A 22,491-nucleotide genomic window follows, 5' to 3' on the forward strand; every position below is an offset into this window, starting at 1 on the left:
AGCACTGATTAATGTCTGCAGGCTTACTGGATTCTGAGCTGGTATGGTGAAGATATCAGTAAGAAGTGGGAAGGATGGAGTCAGGTAGGGTGCTGTCCAAGAAAGGAGGCTACTAAACTCATTTACAGTTGTTATCAATGACACAGCTATAAGCGTCAGAAGTATTAGATGTAGAAGAAGATAAACCAAACCATCAAAGTATTGTAATCCAACAGTCCTACCTGTGTTTCCTTACTATCGTCTGTTTGTTCAGTTTCTGCCTGTTCAGGATTTGTTTGTTCGGCATTATGGGGTTGGGATTCTGCAGGAGGCTCCGAAGAGGACTTTTCTGTGCACTGAGAGATCCGCTCTTGTTTGGCAGTTTCTGCATCTGGGACTGTTACATACATACAATGGAGATTTTTTACTGCACATAACCACAGGAATCATAGCAGTGTGTACTGCTCTTCACTGTCATGAAAGCAATAAGAAAACTTCCATTGCTGGCTATGTTTCATAATGCTAGTTACCTGGCTATCCCGGGTCTCAGCACTATTAAATTGGTAATCCAGAAAAAAATAGCAGCAAGGGAAGTCTACATGATTTTTCAGAAAGCACTGAAGGTATGGGGTTATTACGACAGGTAGGAATCCAGCTTTTTCAAATTGGGCCTATACATTGCATGATTATCAAGCAGGTTGGCAAATTTGACAATAATTTTCCTGAGTATTGGTGACAAATGGTTACCCTGCCCACTGTGATAGGCATGGTGGTGGTGATGGGTTGGTAGTTTGGTGCTGGTGTCCTAGAAAGGGTTCAACTGCTAGTGTGGCCTGTGCAAAGATGTTGTCCACAATGAAACATAAAAAACATCATTTAACCTCCCTGGCAGTATGATTATGTTTGATTTTTAATGCTGAAAGCGGTACAATTATTTTGCATGGAAATTTGGCGTTTTATATTGTAGTCCTGTATTTCTTAGGACTAACTCACTTAAATCTCTCCAAACAAGAGTCTAGTAGACATCCCGGGTATGATAAAGTTTGAAAAACGAAATCATAAATTATAATATAATAAATAACTATAAATAATTATAACAAATAATAATAATAAAAATATTCAATAATGTAATCAAATCAAAAACACTGAAATTTGCTCAGTTGCAGAATTGTCACTGTCATTACTTTTATAGTGTTTGATGAAGAATTTCCCCACAAATCACTATCGCTCAATTCTGCAAGTGATTCTAATTTATTATCGCTGTTTTCTAGCTGGTCTAAAACCACTTTTGATGTAAAGGGGCACTTTTTGGTTGCTATGGACAATCTCCAGTTTCCAGGCAGAAAGAACAGTATTTATAATATAAAACTGCACGTAAGGCGCTGGACAGACCACTAGGGACAAAGGCGATGTAAAATAAATTGATACAGTAATGTAATCTGTAAAATTACAGTGTACTGTACATGCATTGTGTTCTTTTTACTTTTTGAATCTGGCGCCATTCTCCGTCCCCGTGCGTCGCAACGCTCGCAGGGAATCCAGCTCGGCACTGTAATAGATCCGATAGACATTGCAGGATCCCGGGCACAAGGTAAGTAACCTCTTCCTGGATCCAGTGATGCGATCCCGATGGCTCGGGGTTACTGCTTTTGGTACTGAAAATCCCCCCCGAGCCACACTCTGGAATACTATCAGGGAGGTTAAGCTAAGTAATTTAGACAATATGCTATAAACTGGGAAACTTTTCCACCTTGTATTTGCCCTTGAACTGTGAACATTTTACTAACCTGGTTAGCTGAAAGTATTCAGGAATATAATTCAGAGGCTTAGGGGAGGACAGTCTAAACTCTATGGAATCTACAGGATATTGCAATGTTAATAGAATAGGTATGTACACCTGGTTTAGGTTACAAAGATGAACATGCCTAATGACGCCAGTCTTTTAAACACAGACACACACAGTTATTGGCTGTAGACTGCCATGTAGCATCCAGGGAATTTAAGCAACTGTAGGGAGCATTTAAGGCTCCATGCACACTGGCTTAAAAATCATTGCTTCTAGAGGAGTTTTGTGTTCTGCCTGTAGTAGCAGCTCAATGTTATCCTATGGGGTTGATTTGCTAAAGGCCTATAGACTGTGCACTTTGCAAAGAACACCCAAGAATCATGTGCAAGGAAAATAAAAAATAAAATTTTTTTGCTTGCACGTGATTGGATGATGGAAGTAGAGCTGCAACTAACAATTATTTTGTCTGTCGACAAATCTAGCGATTATTTTTTCGATTAGTCATCGACTATAGCGATTATTTTCATGTTATTTTTTTTACTTAATCTAGTGTTTTTTTTTTGATTAGCTAAATAATCCTTTGGATAACTTTACAAAAAATGATAAGTACATATATTTATCTTACCTTTTTTTTTTATGTACTTATTTTTTTGTAAAGTTAAGATAAAAGAATATAACTACACACACACACACACACACACACACACACACACACACACACACACACACACACACACACACACACACACACACACACACACACACACACACACACACACACACACATATGTAGTTATATTCTTTTATCTTAGCTTTTTTTTTTGTTCTGTTTTCATTTTCTGTTCAGAAGTTCATGAATGTTTATAATTTATTTTTTACATGGCTTTCTTTTTTTAAGGGGGAGGGTGTGTGGGGACAGTGTCATAGATCATGCAATTTTCTTTCCTTTCACCACAGGTGGAATTGCTTGATTTCCCCATCAACACGGTCAGTGCTTATGGGGGAACCCTCCTGCAGCGTTATTGTGTTCTGCTGTCGGGGAGCCTTTTTCTGCTGGCAGAACGCATTTAGCATTGCTGGCTATAGTTTAGATTATGGGGCCCCCAGGCAATAGATTATGGGGCCACACAGAATACACATACACACACTGAAAAGGTACTGGAGACGGGGGGCAGCTATAATCTTGGGATTAAAAAACAAAACAAACTGATTTTGACATACTGTCCCTGGTTTTATTGAGGCTGGCAACCCTGAGGGGGCCCCTTAGTGGCATGGGGCCCCTCGGGCAGTGCCCGAGTGTCCGAATGGTCAGTCCGCCCCTGCCCAAAATAATTCAAACACATCCACTTCCTAATGGCCCTGTTATTTAATTTCCATTAAATTGTTTAGAATTTGTCTGCATTAACTTTGCCCTCTGATGAATAATACATTAATTACATTAAATTAATAAATTCACTTACTGTTCATCAACTCATTACCTCTGCTGGAAGTCTGCTCCAAGCATCCCCTACTTTTTCAGTACATTAATGCAAAGGGGGTTATTTACTAAAGGAAAATCCACTTTTCACTGCAAGTGCACTTGAATTTGCCCAGAAAGTGCACTTGGAATTAAAGTCGCTGTAGATCCGAGGGGGATATGCAAAGAATTTTAGCTTGCACATGATTGGACGATAAAATCAGCAGAGCTTCCACTCATTTCAGATCTACCCCTTAGATTTAGAGCGACTGCACTATCAAGTGCACTTGCAGTTCAAAGTAGATTTGCCTTTCGTAAATAACCCCCATAGTGTCCCAAACTCAGGCCTTTCTGGGCAGGAGGTGATCTGTACTGTCAAGCTTCTGACTTAGGCCCCTTTCACACGGATCTGTTTTTCTTCCATCCGTCAACGGACAACAATGCATTCCTATGAGCCATCCGTTAACTTCTGCTTCCGTTTTTATTTGTTTTTTTTTAACATACAAGGCTACGTCCAGATCCATGAAAACTGATATTAACTGACATTAACAGACAATGTCCGTCAACATCAGATCAGTTAAGATCCGTTTTTTTTTTGTTTATCTGTGAATTCAAGCTATGACCCAGGCAGTAGTTGGACAATAGGAAGTACATGGCAAGAGATGTCTCCCATGAGGAGCTTATAAACCTGGGCTTGTGGGACTCAACCTGTTGGTACCACAGTGACAATTAGCAAGGACAAGTCACTCACTGAAAACTGCAATGCAACATGGGAGGAGCAATGCTTTCTAGGTAATTTCCTTAAAGGCACAGAAACTGCTGTAAACGGATCAAACGGATACAAAAATGGATGAAAAAACAGATGTAAAAGTGTACATTAACAGATGAAAACGGATATTAACGGAACGGAAGATGGATGAAAACAAAGATTAATGGAACAGAAGATGGATGAAGCAAAGGATAAGAACTGATATGTTTTTAATTTGGCTAAACTGACGGTGCCCGTGTGAATGAGGCCTAACTTTGATTTGGAGGGGAACCCTGCGGTATGCTTCTTACATCTATCGAAACGACCTGTTAAGAACTATAAGGCTTCTCTTACAATTCGGCTACTGAATGCGTTTAAGGCATGCATTGTGTTGGAGATCTGAGAACACGCCATCGAAGTCCCTGTGGTTTTCCAAAATCAATGAACTAAGGGATATGGAGGATCTCACAGCTACCTTGAACAACCGGTAGGAGATCTTTCATGACACCTGGAGACCTTGGCAGCATTTTGCATACACTGATGCTTATCTTCAGGAGGTCTCGCAGCCTGGCTGATCTCCTGGACTTGGTCTGTATTCCCTGGGAGAGAGGCTCTATATACCCGGCTCAGCCGTGAGCGCAGTATTTCTTCAGATATTTGAATATCCTTGAATGCATTTTCTGTATCTCACTGTTCCATGTCTGGGCCCGGATGCCCATCGGGATGCCCAGCTTCCTGATATATTGTTGTGTTTATATAGTTGCACAGTTTTAAGTCTACAAGTATTTGTTCTGGGTCTTCCATGTCGCCACCACCTTGTATGCCTTATATTTTCTGTACATTAATGATCAGGTTAATGTTGGTATTATTATATGTATTCAGGGCCGTCTTTAGCGCAGGGCAAAAGGGGCACCTGCCCTGGGCCCAATGTTTGTAGGGGGGCCCGCACTGCTACCCGCAAATTGGGGTCCCAATGAAGGTTTTGCAGAGTGCACAGAGGACACGGGAGGTTGCATTCCCGTGCTAGCCAGCTGAGAGGGGGCGGGGCCGGGAGCTCCACTGATGCTCTGACCCCGCCCCGTGCAGCCTGTATGCTCGGAACAGAGCGGCTGTAGTTAGAGCAGTGATCGGAGTGGGAGCGTCAGTGGAGGCGGGGCCGGGAGCTCCACTGACACTCCCACTCCGAACACTGGCTCTCACTACAGCCGCTCTGTTCCGAGCATACAGGATGCACGGGGCGAAGTCAGAGCGTCAGTGGAGCTCCCGGCCCCGCCCCCTCTAAGCTGGCTAGCGCGGGAATACAACCTCCCGTGTCCTCTGTGCACTCTGCAAAAATTCACGGGTAACGGGGCCCCCCCCTACAAAGCATCAGTGGAGCTCCCGGCTGTTATAGTGAGATCAGAGAATGGAAGCCCGCCCACATACCTCTAAATGTATGTAGTGAGTTTGGCTGCCCAGGTATGTCCTTGCACCCATAAAATGCCTGACTGCTTAAACCCTGAGCTGTGTTATTCAACTGTCAAGCTGTGCGTTGCTGAAAGTTCTCTGACCATCAACTGTAGCATGTACGCAGTCTCTGATTGCCTCCTGCAGTATGTCCGCAGTCTCTGATTGTCTCCTGCAGTATGTCCGCAGTCTTTGATTGTCTCCTGCAGTATGTCCGCAGTCTCTGATTGTCTCCTGCAGTAGGTCCGCAGTCTCTGATTGTCTCCTGCAGTATGTCCGCAGTCTCTGATTGTCTCCTGCAGTATGTCCACAGTCTCTGATTGTCTCCTGCAGTATGTCCGCAGTCTCTGATTGTCTCCTGCAGTATGTCCGCAGTCTCTGATTGTCTCCTGCAGTATGTCCGCAGTCTCTGATTGTCTCCTGCAGTATGTCCGCAGTCTCTTATTGCCTCCTACAGTATGTCCGCAGTCTCTGATTGTCTCCTGCAGTATGTCCGCAGTCTTTGATTGTCTCCTGCAGTATGTCCGCAGTCTCTGATTGTCTCCTGCAGTATGTCCGCAGTCTCTGATTGTCTCCTGCAGTATGTCCGCAGTCTCTGATTGTCTCCTGCAGTATGTCCGCAGTCTCTGATTGTCTCCTGCAGTATGTCCCCAGTCTCTGATTGTCTCCTGCAGTATGTCCCCAGTCTCTGATTGTCTCCTGCAGTATGTCCCCAGTCTCTGATTGTCTCCTGCAGTATGTCTGCAGTCTCTGAACCTCTCCTGTAGTATGTCTGCACTCTCTGACACTCTCCTGTAGTATGTGTATTAATGTGCCCCTTTACTTGCTCAATTATTTAGGATTGCTCCACTGCTCAGTGAGAGGTAATGATGTGCATTAACCTGTAGCAACCAATCAGCGAACCGTAATGATCTGCTTTAATCTCTAGCAGCCAATCATTAAGTGGTAATGATGTGCATTAACCTCTAGCAACCAATCGGCAAGCAGAAATTATGTGTTGTAACCTCTTGCAACCAGCCAGCGAGCAGTAAGGATAGACTGTAACCTCTGGTAAACAATTGCAATCACTGCATGATCTGCTGCAGTAAACTGATTTTGAGTCTACCTGCTATTTTTTGTATGTCTCAGAATGGAGGGGGGGCCCCAAGAAAATGTTTGCCAAGGGCCCAATCAAAATTAAAGATGGCCCTGTATGTATTCATATATACTATGTCTTACCTAGCCTGTTGGTTTATGGATCTAAATGGTGTGACCTCTTGGTTGCGTTTGCGTTTTCCTCTTTTGTTTACCCGACTGTATGTAAACCACCACTTTTTGAAATTAAAGGAATAAAAATAAATACATAAATAATGCATAGGGCCAAGTGATTGTGCAGAAGCCCAGTGTTGATTGCTGACAATTAACTAATTAGTCCCCTTGTCACTAAGAGGAAATTGTGCTTCTTTGTTTTTATTCCTACAATGTTACCTGTTATTGTTGATAGTATAAAACAGTCCTTTATTCCACATTCTTTGTGATAAAGCAGAAAAATCCTGAGAGCATAGATTAAAGACTATAGTGACGGTAAATCATATCAACGTAAATAATCCGCTACTTATATAACTTACCCGACAATCTTGCGGTTTCTCTCTTGACTATATGGGAAATAAGGGTTCTTTGGAACCAGTGACCCACACCTTCCACTTCCCACAGCAGCTCTTGATCTCCTGGGTACTTATGTAAATATTTCTTGCAGGCTATAAAACGAAGAATAAATAGGTCACAAATCAAATAAAATGAATTCCACTTCTATTCAGCAAAGGAGGGCTTAGCAATAAGATATAATCATTGTGCTGCTAAATGTTACACAAAATTCTTCCTTCCTTCTAAAATTGAAGTTTCAAGTAATTGTAAAGTTATTTCTTTTTTAAAATAACAAACATGTTATATATACCTGCTCTGTGCAGTGGTTTTGCACAGAGCAGTCTCAATCCTCCTCTTCTTGGCTCCCCCTCTTCTCTGTGTGCCACTACATTAAGCCACTTCCTATGATGAGACACCTACAGGCTTGATCCTGAGCTGAGCTGTGTGTGTCTATAGATAAACACAGTTCTGCTTGGCCCCACCCCCCTGGCTTCCTGGGTCACTGAATTTGATTTACAGCAACAGGAGCAATTGGCTGGATCAAGATCGAGCTCAGGTAAGTTGGAGGGGCTGGGGGTAAACTGACAACAGAATGTTTTTTGCTTTTTTGCAGAGAGTACATTAAGGTAAAAAACCTTCAGCCTTTCCAAACACTTTTGTCTGCTTATATTTTGCCTTTCCTGGTTCATCCACCTTCTCTCATCAACATGTGCGTGAAATTATTAAATAAATCATTTGTGTTTTTATTACATACTTTATCATAGATCCAGTGACATCATCAATGGGTCTCTGTTCTTCTCTATGTAATGCTGGCAGATGACTAGTGGGAGAGGCCAGCAGGGTGCTGTACATAGCTTTCTAGAAATATCTCAGCACCCTGCTCAAGAGCCCTTGGCCCTAATATAAGCAGTGGGCACGCTCTTGGGAGGAGCTAGGCAAATATACTGTAGAACATTTTTTAGTGAGTGTTCCTAGGCTGACTGTATTTGCATGCAGATTGCCATAGGTAACACCCACATGTAGTGCTTAGCTTCCCTACTGGAAAACTGGGTAAAACTGGGAAGGAAGGAGCTAAAAGATGCTAGATGTCCAGCAGCCAGGATATCTGACATTCTGCAGCTTCTAATGCATGCTATAAGGAGCTCACTTTGTGCAGAGAAATCAGAGTAAACAACATGAGTCCAGCAGGAGAGCTTGTACAACTGTGCAAGACTGAGAGTAATGCCGGCCATACACGGTTTGAATTTCGAAAGAATTTTCTTTCGAAAATCGTATCTAAGAATTTTCGTATGAATTTCGCACCATTAGTGGGCTGCAGCAACAGCCGATTTTCGTGCGGAAATAAAATTTGAGGAATCGGACATGTTGGAAATTTTTAGAAAAACGAACGATTTTCTAATCAATGATGGGAGAATCGTGCGAGAAACGTAATAAGAAAAGAAAATGTACGGAGATAAAAGAAAATTTACGGAGATAAAAGAAAATTTACGAAGAGAAAAGAAGATTCCCAGCCAAGAAAATTCTTTTCTATAGCAACATGAGGTGAAATTGAAGACTTGGTCGGCCGAATTTCGAAAATCAATGGTGGCATCATCGGATCACAAAAAAAACGAATTTTCTGATTTTTGAAAAGAAAATTCGTTCAAAATTCGACCGTGTATGGCCTGCATTAGGCCGGCCATACACACAGCAAATTTATTTCTGAAACCACAGTTGGGTGGGTGGGGGAAGCCGTCCCTGCCGGGAGAAGGCAGTTAGACCCCTTTGACACTGAATCGCTTTTCAGACGCTTTTACGCAAAAAAAAGCACCTGAAAAGATCACAAAAACCTATTTTCATTAAAATCAATGAATGTTTTCACACTAGGGTAGTGCGCTCGCAGGGTCTTGAAAAAACACCCTTCTCCACTGAACTGAATGGAAAGCAAAGCGCTTCAAAAGCGCCTGAAAAGCTCTTCAAAAGCGCTCAGTGTTTTACTGGCAGTTTACAGCGCCTCAGTGTGAAAGGGGCCTTAGTATATTACTATACCAGCCATTAACGATTATCGTATGTAAAATCTGGAAGGCTGTTCGTACCCAAGTTGATTGATCGATCGATCATCTTGGTACTTTCAGCTTGTCCATACATGGTTGGAATTTCCTGCTGAGATCCCTGCTGAAGCGGCTAAGATTCATATTGTCTATGGCCAGGCTTAGACTGGAGTTCAGCTTTGATATGGAGTCCGGTGCGTCCCTGTCTGAATTTTTGGCTGAATTTAGACCTGAAATGGACCTGAAGATGCACAGGACTCTTCTGCAAACCACTCCGCCGCTATCCTGGAGCTGTGTGAACCAGCACCATTGAGAGCCGGTCACAGTCTCCTGACATGTGAATTTGATGAACTGGGGAAACTTTTGCTAGCCGAAAAATAGTTTGAACGAGTTTTCGAAAAAGGAACACATGGTTGTGAGAGCAAACAGTTTTGCCATCATGTAATGACCGAAATTTGATGGATAAATCGTTCAACTGACATAAATTAATCAATTTTTATGAGTTGAGTGGCTTCAGCTCTTTGCACACACCTGTCATTCCAGATGCAGAAATCTGCAGGATCTCTCCGATGGTCACCCATGTGAATGTAGCCTATGGAAGGAATGGGGAGCAATACTACTGCTCTCTAATGGTAGAGCAAAGGGACCATGGCACAACAACAGGAACAGTGAAATCCTGCTGAACATCAATATGCGGGCCCTGGAAAAAGATCTCTTATTTACTTAAGGAGAAACTGCAGTCCGCTCACATAATTTGTAATAAAAACATCTTTGCCATTCTGAAGCTTCCCTCCAACCACTTTGCATATTATTTTATATATACTGTGATTCTGTACTTGCTGAATATGCTGCAGAAATCTCCCTTCACTGAGTCTGGCTGCATCCATTTTAACTGTGGGCAGCTGAAGCTGCTGCCTGTTCACTTCCTTGATTTACACAGACATACAGAGGCACGCCTCCAGTTCGGCAGCTCTCATTGGCCCTCTTATGACTCATCCCCTCTCTCTTGCTGACAAACTCTCACAAGAGTGAGAGAGCTGTGCATGATGCCATACGCCTAGGCTCATTACCAGACAAGAAACAGGAAGTGGGCTGTATAAGGTATTTACTGGCAGAAAAAAAAATGTTTTACTATCCAAAGTTAAAACAACAAGGACAGAAGATTTAATAGATGGAAATAGATAGACTGAAGATCATGAAATACAAAATCCACTAAGAGCCGGTAATCATTTTTGCAGAGAGCAGCGGTTTTCTGCAGAAGAAAAAATGGCATGCAGAAAATGGTTTTCTATGTGTCCCATTCACACTTACACACAGCTGTTAGCAGCAGGGCAAAGCGGTGCGGAAAACTGCAACATGTCTACATTTTGCAGTGCCGCTCTGCAGCTCTCAGTGTCACCTCAGCTGCAGTTCCTAGAACAAAAGTGACATTCCTATAACATTAGGGGGGAAAAAGGTGGTATGGGGGGTTTGGGGAACAGTGCCTTGTATTGTAAAAATGTAAGTCTCTGTCTCCCAAAGCCTGCTCAGCATGATGACTACCTGCAGGTATTGTAATCCCACCCTGTAAAAATTAAAGTGATTGTAAAGCCGCGTACACACGGGCGGACTGTCTGGCCAACTAAGTCCGTCAGACAATCCGACAGACAGTCCGTCCTACTTTCGAATGAACGGACTTGACCACACACGATGAACAAACAGTCCGCTGAAAGCTTGCGCGATGACGTGTACAGCACGTACGATGGGACTAGAAATACGACGTCCAATACACTGCAATGCAACCTTCGGCCGTGTAAATTCTTTCTGAGCATGCGCCATACTTAGTCCGTCCAACTTGCCTACTCACGAGCGGACTGTCCGCTGAAACCAAAGTTGGAAGGACAATATTACGGAAATTCCGAAATACTTAGTCCGCCAGACTGTCCGCTGAAAAAGTCCGCTGAAGCCCACACACGAGCGGACTGTCCGCTGAAATGTGTTTCAGCGGACTAAGTTGGACAGACAGTCCGCCCGTGTGTATGCGGCTTAAAGGTTCAAATGTTGATTATTTAAAATAACAAACATATTATACTTTACCTGCTCTGTGCAATGGTTTTGCAAGGAGCAGTGACAATCTTCCTCTCTTGGGGACCCCCCCACCAGCACTCCTGGCTCCTCCCCCTGCCGAGTGCCCCCATAGCAAGTGTGGGCTCGTTCCCAAGCTGTGCTCTGTGTGTCCATTCACACACAGAGTGTGGCACGGCCCCGCTCTCTGCTCACTGGCTGTGATCGACAGCAGCAGGAGCCAATGGCTGAGTAATTAATTAAGTGATTAATAATTAGAGTATGATTACTGGGCTTGGTGGAGGAAGTGGTTCCATCACGGGCACATAGAACTTTAATTAATATCCTGTTATGCTATGGTAGGAAGGCCATTTTGTTACATTGGAGGAAACCCCTAGCTCGCCCTTCTGGAAAGGGCTTAGGAATTCACTGATGCTGTATTACAAGGCGATTTACTTATCCAGAGGATGTTGGAAAAAATTTGACAAGGTGTCGCAGGCATGGTATAATCCTGATATAACTATGGGTTAACAGGATTTGAAGGTTGCTATAAGTTCATCCCTTTAATGTACTGTTTAAGTGCGGGAGCTACCGTATTTACCGGCGTATAACACGCACAGGTGTATAACTAAAACTAAAATTTTTGTATTGGCGTATAACACGCACACGCTATTTGCACCCAATTTTCATGGTGAAAAAGTGAGTGTTATACGCCAATAAATACAGTACTTAATGTCTCCATGTATAATGGGGTCGAAATTGCTTCTGTTGCTATAGATCAGTGGTCTCAATACTGTGGCCCTGAGCTGGACGTGGCCCTTTGCTTGCCTTTATTTGGCCCTTGAGGCATCCTTCCAGCCATTGACACCAACAATGGGGCACTATTCCTTCTACTGACACCAACAATGGGGTAGAATTGCTTCTACTGACACCAACAATGGGGCATAGATCCTTCCACTGATGCCAACTATTTACGCCAACTATTATTCCAAATGGGCACAGTGCGACCCCCTGAATTCTGATGGACAGTAAATTGTCAGTAAAAAGTTTGGCGACCCCTGCTATAGATGATGGAGTTTACTGCTGGAGGTGAATGATCTATGCACCATTAACCGCTATGTTTCAATTAACCATTTGGTGCATTTTTCTCCGGATAAAACTATTATATGAATGCATGAGTGGACTGAGATTTGGGTTGTTGGGGGGTGGGGGGAGATTTCTCTGCATTTAGTCAGGAGTTTATGTTAGTTCGGCTGTTATCTGTAACTTGTTGGGCCATGCTTGGTGGTGTGAGTGATTTGGCGTTGTGTCAATGTCATTATTTTCTCCTAGATTGTAAGCTCTAACGAGCAGGGCCCTCTGATTCCCCTTGTCTTGAATTGTATTGTATTGCATTGTACTGTCTACCCCAATGTTGTAAAGCGCTGTGTAAACTGTCGGTGCTATATAAATCCTGTATAATAATAATAATAATTATTATTATTTTCTACTGTATGCCTTTTATAAAATGTAATAAAAAGAATAAAAAATAAATAAAAGTATTAAGGCAGGCTGGGGGAGCAGAACACAGAAGGTTTTTCTACCTTACTGCAGAGAATATTAAAGCCTGTTGGGTTAGCCAATCACGTTCTGGATTGCACAGAACTGACGTTTTTTGCACTATTTTGTTAATATGACCGTCAGAATGGGGTGTGTAAGGCAGGATCAGGCTATAGACAAGCTCAATGGTCCCTTACGGTACCGTCAGCTTTGTCCCTGAATTCATCATTTTCCAATGTGATATTCCCCACCCATCCCAATAACATAAAAGGTTGTTGCTATATGCTCGGATGTCCCTACATAATGTAGCAGCAGAAAGATACAAAACCTCCGCCGAGACAAGGTTAAAAATATGCAGCAGCAAGACCTCAGCAGACACTGGGCACACAATCTGTTTCCATGGAAACACAAGTCATTCTCATCTCTCACAGTACATGGTAATGCTTCAGGCTAGCAAAAAGTTAACAATTGTATGAATCACTGAACACTGAACACACTAAAAGATGAGAAAGGGTATTTTAGTGACTTAAAATAGCATGAACACAATACAAGACCTTCAGATAAACAAAAAAATTAATAATAGATTATGGCATGTTATTAAACACCCTAAACACACAGATGCAATTTGAAATTATGTTTGCCATTACTTGAATCAAAAAGGGCTGGCAACTCAGATGCTCTTGAATAAAAGTCCTTTATTGGTTACATCGGTACACAGGCTATACGCTGACGTGTTTTGGCTAAGAAGCCTTCATCAAAGCATACATGTTTTCTTTGATGATGGCTCCTTAGTCGAAATGTGTCAGCGTATAACCTGTACCCGTGTACCCATGTAACCAATAAAGGACTTTTATTCAAGAGCATCCGAGTTGCCAGCCCTTTTTTTATTCAAGTATTGTATTTGGGGCCTGAATGTCCTGGCTAGAGCACCAGCTAGAGCACTGGATCACAGTGGACTTTCATATTGGCAGTGGAGCTGGGGTAACATTTTGTTTCTTCTATGTTCGCCCTTAGCTTCTTGCCACCCACCAGTGGCATCGCTAGGGGGTGGCTATTTGGGCTACAGCCCAGAGTCTGGGGCCCATAGTCCCAAGTCTCTTGTCCCGATCCAGAATGCAGGGGACAGGGGCGGACTGAGCCGTGGTAGCGATGGCTCCAGCTCCGGCTCTGCCCCCTGCTTCCACCTGACTCTACTCTTGGTCACTGGTTGCTAGAGCCACCTAGTGTCTAGCATCCAGTGACGTCTATGCCACAACTCCTTTTCTGCCCACTGTGCCCAGCATTCAAAGCGGAGGAGGATTCCGTGCTTGTGGGGCCTGGCCTGCAACTCCTGGACTGGAGCGTCCCACCGCTGGTCCGATGGCGCCGTGGATTGCAGAGCAGCAGCATCAAACAGGGAGGGGGAGGCCTGGGCATCCGGGAAGAGCACAGGAGGAGGAGAGAGAGAAGTCACTGTCACCCTGAGCAGCATCCCCGGTGCCTCCCAGAGTCTGTAATCCTCCAACCTCCTCTCCCAGCTCACTGTGACTGAAACAGGAAGAAAACTGGCTAGCCGAGGACTGGCGGGGAGGTAGGTGGATGAAAAGGAGAAGCTGCGCTGCTTTAAAGTTAAATTCAAACAATTGCTTGTAAGTAACATAATGTAAAACAAAAAGGTGTACTGAACGGCCTACACACAACACCCACTCAGCGCCAGACCAGCCCACAAACAAGAGGATAGCAGAAATAAGAAGAGAAATCTTAAAATAACAGATTATTTAAAAAGATTAAGCAGCTGTTTGAAAAACAAACAATACCAAACAGTAGTAAAAAAAATATAACTGTCAAATTACTGAAAAATTAAATTACTAAAACAGCGCTACATATGATATTGGAAAAAATATCACAATGTGTGGTCTTCTCCACACAGCGCTGCACGAGGTGGATTGTCTTCACATTTTGGTGAACGGTCTACTTTCTGGACATCTTGGAGTCTACACTCATAACCATTTCTCCTTTGAATTGAACTGTCCTGCTGTATCTCCTACTGTTTATAAACTGCACTGTGTGGGGAAGACCACACATTGTGATATTTTTTCCAATATTATATGTAGCGCTGTTTTAGTAATTTCATTTTTAAGTAATTTGACTGTTATATTTTTTTACTACTGTTAGGTAACAAAATGTGGTGAAATGACAGTTCAATTCTAAACCAAAACAAACAGCAAAGTGAGCTTGATCAACAAATTGTGCCACCACCTTAAGAAAAACTTGCTTACCAACTGGCAAGCAAGACCAGGCAGAAGGCTTTAGCCCAGCCAAGGCCTTTGCTTGTATGGAAGATCATCTGGCAAGATTTGATTGGATGGATGCATAAATTCTCCAAATGCTCCTGGCGCCGTACAACTCAGACTTAAAAGCTCAGTGCCTCAGCCATGCAAAGGAGAGAAGACCAACCATAGCATAATATTGCCTCAAACAATATTTATTATAAAATTACGTATCACACTTACATTTAAAAAAGTTAAAATCGCGCATAAACAGCAGAGCCGGTCGGCTACAAACAAAACCCGTCCTCTTAGCGAGACAGCGTGGTGACGTCAGCACGTATCCTCCTCCATATGTGTTTCGTCATATGTGACGTTGTCAATGGGGAATGGGTAGCGTGCTGATCCACCACCTTATAAACAAACACCAGACCTCGTTCTGAGTCCCGTAGGCAGAGTCACAAAATGCCATATTAGGTGTTGGCAACCCATCCATAATTGCAAACGATGTGTTGGACAAACAAAAGGGAAATTTTTTAATTATACACTATTAAATTTATCTAAATACAAGTGTAACTACTAATGTGATCCAAATCAATTAAGAATTAACTTATATTCCTTATAATTAACCATAGTGAAAAATCATTTGAAAACACACATGGGTGATATTCAAAGATAACTTATAGTGTATTATGGTAAACATATATAGAAAGCATGAAAATTAATTTATTTAAAAGTGCAAAAACATATATACTGAATAGAATTTGCATATAGTCACATGGATTGATCGAGCGATAACATGCAAATATTGAAAAATTACGGCTTGTCAACCCACTGTTGGCAAGCAAGATAAACATACTCTATAAATGACTGTGTGTAGACCTAAGACCCTCTAGACCATAAGTGCATAAAAATATGTCCACATCTGGACAAAAAAACACAAACATAGATGGTGCTACATAATATTATATATAAAAATCTGAATCGTACCAAACTAATGTTGTTGGTACTAATTAAGTAGGTGGATGGCACATGCCTACTCACACAGACAGGGGCTGGGACAATAGGGACTGCAGGCAGGGCTAAGGGGTCTCTCATCCACTCCTCTCTCTCTCACCCTGCCTCACCCCCCCCCCCCCATCCACCCCCTCTTTCTCACCCTGATGTATAGGGAGGCTCTCTGGGGACCCTGATGTAAGGGGAGGCTCTCTTGGGACCCTGATGTAAGGGCAGGCTCTCTGGGGACCTTGATATAAGGGGAGGCTCTCTTAGGACCCTGATGTAAGGGGGGCTCTCTAGGGAGCCTGATGTAAGGGGGGCTCTCTGGGGAGCCTGATGTAAGGGGGGCTCTCTGGGGACCCCGATGTAAGGGGGGGCTCTCTTTGGACCCTGATATAATGGGGAGGCTCTCTGGGGACCCTGATGTAAGGGGGGCTCTCTAGGGACCCTGATGTAAGGGGGAGGCTCTCTGGGGACCCTGATGTAAGGGGGGCTCTCTAGGGACCCTGATGTAAGGGGGAGGCTCTCTGGGGACCCTGATGTAAGAGGAGGCGCTCTGGGGACCCTGATGTAAGGTGGAGGCTCTCTGGGGACCCTTAAGTAAGGAGGGGCTCTCTAGGGACCCTGATGTAAGGGAGAGGGGCTGTCCGGGGGACCCTGATGTAAGGGGGAGGCTCTCTGGGGACCTTGATGTAAGGATGAGGCTCTCTGGGTACCCTGATGTAAGGGGGAGGCTCTCTGGGGACCCTGATGTAAGGAGGAGGCTCTCTGTGGAACCTCATGTAAGGATGAGGCTCTCTGGGGACCCAGATGTAAGTAGGAGGCTCTCTGGGGACCTTGATGTAAGTAGGAGGCTCTCTGTGGACCCTGGTGTAAGGATTAGGCTCTCTGGGGATCCTGATGTAAGAGGGAGGTTCTCTGGGGACCCTGATGTAAGGAAGGGGCTCTCTGGGGACCCTTATCTAAGGAAGGGGCTTTATAGGGAGGCTGATGTAAGGAATGGGCTCTCTAGGGACCCTGATGTAAGAAAGGGGCTCACTGGGGAGGCTGATGTAAGAAAGGGGCTCTCTGGGGAGGCTGATGTAAGGAACAGGCTCTCTGGGGACCCTGATGTAAGGGGAGGCTCTCTGGGGACCCTAGTGTAAGGAAGGGGCTCTCTGGGGAGTCTGATATAAGGTAGGGGCTCTCTTGGAATCCTGATGTAAGGAAGGGGCTCTCTGCGGACTCTGATCTAAGGAAGGGGCTCTCTGGGGATCTTGATGTAAGGAAGGGGCTCTCTGGGGACCCTTAAGTGAAGGAAGGGGCTCTCTGGGGGCCCTGATGTAAGGAAGGGGCTCTCTAGGGAGACTGATGTAAAGAAGGGGCTCTCTGGGGACCCTGGTGTAAGGAAGGGGCTCTCTGGGGAGGTTGATGTAACGAAGGGGCTCTCTAGGGACCCTGATGTAAGGGGACCTTGATATAAGGGGAGTCTCTCTGGGGATCCTGATGTAAGGAAGGGGCTCTCTGGGGAGTCTGATGTAAGGGGGGCTCTATGGGAACTCTGATGTAAGGAGGAATCTGCACTCGGATATGTAACGAGATATAGATATACATATACACACACACATGTATATTATATACATGTGTATGCCCGCTCAAGCATATGACTCTTTACTTCGCTGCTATGGGCTGTAGCCTCAGATGTTTTGTAGACCTAGCAACGCCCCTGCCGCCCACATAACACAAATCTGCAGCATCAAAGGGAGTGGGCTTTAAAGTCCACACATATGCATCTATGGGTGGCAGAAGTGTCTGTGCTGAGGGCGCACTCACGACGTCATCCCAGCAAAGATGGCTCCTGGTCTGTACTAATAATGGGAATCTGGCAGGATCACATGATTAGGCAGACCTCTCCACTCTCCAGGCTCAGTTAAAATTAAGCTGGAGGGAATAGGAGGGGTTTAAAAATTATGAATGTGCATCCCTTTGGAAAAAATTGAGTATCTGGTTGCTACATAATAACTGTACAACAATATTAAATGCATATAATAACCCCCTTCATTCACTTTGTAACTTATGACTAATTTATAACATTTGTTAACTTTGGCATAATACTTTCATGGGTATCAGACATGGAGGCACTTTATAAGGTTATTATGAAGATGGTATAGGAAACATTTTTTTTTCTACTGTATACTGTATGTTTGTACTTTGCATGCTTTTGGATTTCTTGTTTTACCCTCTCCCCTACTCTCCTTATGATGCTGAACCTTCTACCCTATCCTACTTCCCCACCATTACACCTGTATTAGATATTAAATTTATTTTTTCCTTTGAAAAACTGAATAAAAACTGCAAATTATAAAAAATAAATGAAAATAATATAAAATTAAACAGAAAAAGTGAAAAACATCAATAACTACATTTTTTTATTTCATCTCATTTTTATAAAGCAAAGTTCAGGATGATGATAATGATGACATTTAAGATATTTGACAATTGTCTTCAAGTAATAACCTTCCAATTGCCCACTGCAAAGGTTATTTTTTTGGTTGTGCCCAGATTGGGCTTTAAAACACATAGTTGTATTTAGTATATATATATTTATTTTATTTTATATGCCTTTATTTAAAATTGACTTTGCATTTTATTGCAGACCGAGCTGTCCAGCAAATGCAAAAATTACAAAGGATGGTAAAAACTATAACACTGTCAGTTTTTCCACAGGTTTCAGTGCTGGTCCCCCAGCTGTACTGCATTCCCTCCTTTTGCTCACCCACATACTCATTAACTTAGGAGATACAAAGTGACGTAACCTGTTTTTCAGGGTATAGTGGAGCATGTGACAGTGCTGTTACTTGGCAAATGGCTGCTCAGGCTCCCAGCATTGCCACTTGGAAGCAGGGAGATAATTCTTGGCCTTGTGTAAGCTCCAAGTGGTGACGTGCAGCTTAAGCAAACCATATATTATACAATTTTCTTTCCTTCTACCAGGGAATGAAGGAAGAAGATTGCTCAATTTCCCACATCAGTGTGGATGGGGGAATCCCTCCTACTGCGCTACTGTATTCTGACAGAGGGAGGTTTCCCAGTAGTCAGAATACAATGATCACTGTCAGCAGCTATTGCCATAGGCAGTGATGGCACGAAAAAACCTGACAGCTGAATACCTGCAGCACAGTACCTGCTAAGCAAATGATGGTTAACAATAAAACAAAGTAACATTACAGTATAACAGTAAGACATACCATACCTGCAAAGCAAATACAATAAAACATAGTAAAAATAAAATATTACAGTTCTAAAATAGATATAAAACAATAGAGAGCGAACAATAGAGTGGACAATAGAGAGTGAACATAAGAGAGAGAACAATAGAGAGAGAAGAAAAATAAAAACCACAACTATTTTTGGCTTTTTTTTTGTGTTTTTGTGTGGTTTTCTTTTCTTTCTTATATAAACTGTAAACTGTAAATGTTCCACAACAGGGTCTCTCAAAATGTGATGGCTATCTCATCTTTCAAGACCCTGTGTTAGTGTGCCCTAGGACTATGCAATGCTGTACCCTATGCTAATACTCCACTAGTGTGTGGTAGCGTCTGAAACAGTCATCGATGCAGAGACCAGGTTGGTCAGGACAGGAGGGACAATAAAAGAGGGTGTCATGTCTATATCCACGTTTTCTGCAGACACGACATCTTCTTTGGGGATTTCTTTCGGTAGAGGTACCAGGGAGGATATACGGAAAATGCCTCTCATGCAGCCGCCACACTGCATTTGCGCTGGGAAGGTGGGCCACAGCACCATCTAGAAACAGAAGGGCTGTGATGATCTCTTCCTGGAATTTAAGGAAGGATCCAGTTTGTCCTGAAGCTTTGTATAGCACATAAGCATTCAGCAGAGCCAATTGGAATAAATATAGACACTTTTTTGTACCAGGGTCTGGCCTTACAAGGCAATTAGGTATGGTGCCAACAACTGGTCGTTGAGGTCCACCCCTCCCACGTTACGGTTGTATTCGCAGACAGAGAGGGGTTTCTCCACAACACCAGTCGCCGTAGGAATTTGGACAGTCGTATCTGCGTGAAGGGAGGACAGAACAAAAACATTCCGTGTATCGCTCCACTTCACTGCTAACAAATTATTACATTTCAAGCAGGCTCTCTCCCCCGTCTAAGTCGGGACTCTATAAGCTGTTGGGGGAACCCCCGGCGATTAGATCGCACGGTGCCACATGCTTCAATTCCACAATCAAAAAGGTGACTAAAAGGTGGCACGCTTGTGTAATAATTATCCACATACAAGTGGTACCCCTTTCCGAATAAGGGTGACACCAAGTCACACACAATCTCACAGGCGCTCCCTAAGTAGTCTGGGCAGTTCTCTGGCTCCACGTGACTATCTCTTCCCACGTAAACCATAAAACTATATATATAGCCTGTTGCCCTGTCACAGAGCTTATACCATATCTGGCGCACTTCCTGGAAAGATACTGTTTGATAGACAATTAGCCAGAAAACTTAATCAGGGACTCATCAACGAAGGCAACTTGATCGGGAGTAAACAAGGCTGAAAACTGTTGGTTGAAATGGTTTACAAGGGGCCATATTTTGTGGATCCAGGGTCACCCCGAGAATGACACAGTTCATTGTCATTGAAATGCATGAACCACAAGATATGCTCGTATTGTGTCCTGGTCACGGAGGCAGAGAACACAGGCATATGATGAATTGGGTCAATGGACCAATATGACGGCAACTCACTTTTTTTTAACTATGCCCATGAGGAGGGATAGGCCCCGGTCTTAAATTCGGAGACCGTGATAAGTCTCCAATCTCTGGCAAGGGTCAACTGGGGATTAGCGGCAATGAATTGACCAGTATACAAATTGCTTTGGTCCACAACAGATCTATAGAGATCTTTGTGAAAAACAGCAAATAAAAATCAAGTGACGTAAAATCAACTGTTTCCACCTGAATTCCGGGTCGGCCAGTGAATGGGGGAAGTACGGGTGCTGCAGTAGTGGTGAGCTCCCAATTCGGATTGGCAAATGCAGCAGGAAGGGCAGTATAAACTCGACAGGCCTGTGTTTGTCTTCTTGGTGGCTGCGGGACTCTACTTGTGCTAGCCACCTCATCAGATTGAACTGCACTTACGGGACTCACCATGTCACCAAGTATTACTGCAGTGCTGGATGTACGACCAGGATGTACTAGGCCACTGGTGCTTGCCAGTTCATCAGAAAGATGAGTGGCACTAGTACTGGCTTTTTGCTCCATATGAGAGCCCTGCGATTCTTGCACCTCAACAACAGCAGAACGGAGTCGGGTACGCCTGACCTTGGCAGGGACCAAAACTCTGTCATCATAGCTATCTGTCAGGGTGCCGCTGCTGTCTGCAGGTTCGTATTCTGAGCCTAAATCTGCAGATGAGTGACTTCCTCTTCACCATTTGTCATGCTCAGAAACGTGTAGGCCTCTTCACTAGTGTACCTTTGATTGGACATTTTGGCCTCTAGATTTACTGGTACACTAGTGCGACTCACAGGAAAAAAAAGCACTGACTGCTTCAATCACTACCAAAAAAAAACTGTAAGCGTTTGCAGGGATCAGGCCTGACTCTGAAAATGCTGCAGTTATGTGTGTTGTGTTTTTGTAAGTGACAGTAATCGATTGATACTACACTTGGGTGGGCTGGGCTGGGCAGAGGGGCTAAACGCAGGTGCTAGCAGGTATCTGGGCTAATCCTGCTAATTCTGCATTTTTTGGGACCCCTAAACTATTGGGGACATTAATATAGTTCTGATCAGATCAAAGACATCGATCCATTCAGACACTATACTACTAAGGGAGGTGTATGGTGTGTGCATGGGTGTTGGTGCTACTGGCACTAATCTGACGCTGCCTGGGGTGACGTAGACCCTAACTGATGCTAAAGCCTAACTGATATCGCCTGCTGGGTGATCAGGGGATTAAAACATTTATTAGGTAATATACGGCAGGTGCCCTGGTGCTATAAAAAAATAACGAACTAACCAGAGTCACCCGTGACACTAATACGATGATCACTGGTGAAAGGGGGTGATCAAGGGGTTAAACCTTTATTAGGGGGTTTAGGGGCAATTCCTAGACCTATCTGGGCCTACTACTAAGTACCCTAACACTGATTATTGTCACAAATGACACCAGTACAGTGATTAAAGAAAAATTTGAACACTGCACTGGGTGACACTGTGAAAGGGAGTGAAGGGGTTAACTGGGGGGGGGGGGGGCATAGGGGGGTGAAAATTGTACCTACGTGTACTGGTGTTAGTGTAGTGTTGGTGCAACTTACTGTGAGATGTCTTCTCTCCTCTCTCTGGAACGAAAAGAGTTCCACGAGGGTAGATGACATCACTTCCCCTGCCTGTGTGTATACTTACACAGGCAGCGGAATGATTTCATTTGCCAGAACCAATCACCAGGTCCAGGCCAGAAATTATCGGCCTGGGCCTGGAGACTGATCGTTTCTGAAGCGAACCCGACATAAAGTAATGTCGCTTCACCCAGCTGAATCAACCTGCCATAGTACAACTGCGGCAGCTGGTCCGGAACTGGATAAAGTGGATGTAAACATGA

The 22,491-nt window shown here is 43.8% G+C and overlaps 1 protein-coding gene across 1 annotated transcript in view; it reads right to left on the reverse strand.

Moving 5' to 3' along the window:
- Positions 1-22,491, reverse strand: part of FAM169A (family with sequence similarity 169 member A) — a 127,106-nt gene that overhangs the window by 21,917 nt on the left and 82,698 nt on the right. The window contains exons 7-8 of the mRNA XM_077462534.1: positions 7,023-7,151; positions 222-376 (exon numbers count right to left, since the gene is read on the reverse strand). Coding sequence (XP_077318660.1) covers positions 222-376; positions 7,023-7,151 — 284 coding nt within the window. The remainder of the gene's footprint in view (positions 1-221; positions 377-7,022; positions 7,152-22,491) is intronic.

Source organism: Lithobates pipiens, unplaced genomic scaffold (assembly GCF_037356315.1).
Source record: "Lithobates pipiens isolate NorthernLeopardFrog02 unplaced genomic scaffold, aLitPip1_a1.2 Scaffold_3, whole genome shotgun sequence".
In the NCBI taxonomy this organism is placed as follows: Eukaryota; Metazoa; Chordata; class Amphibia; order Anura; family Ranidae; genus Lithobates; species Lithobates pipiens.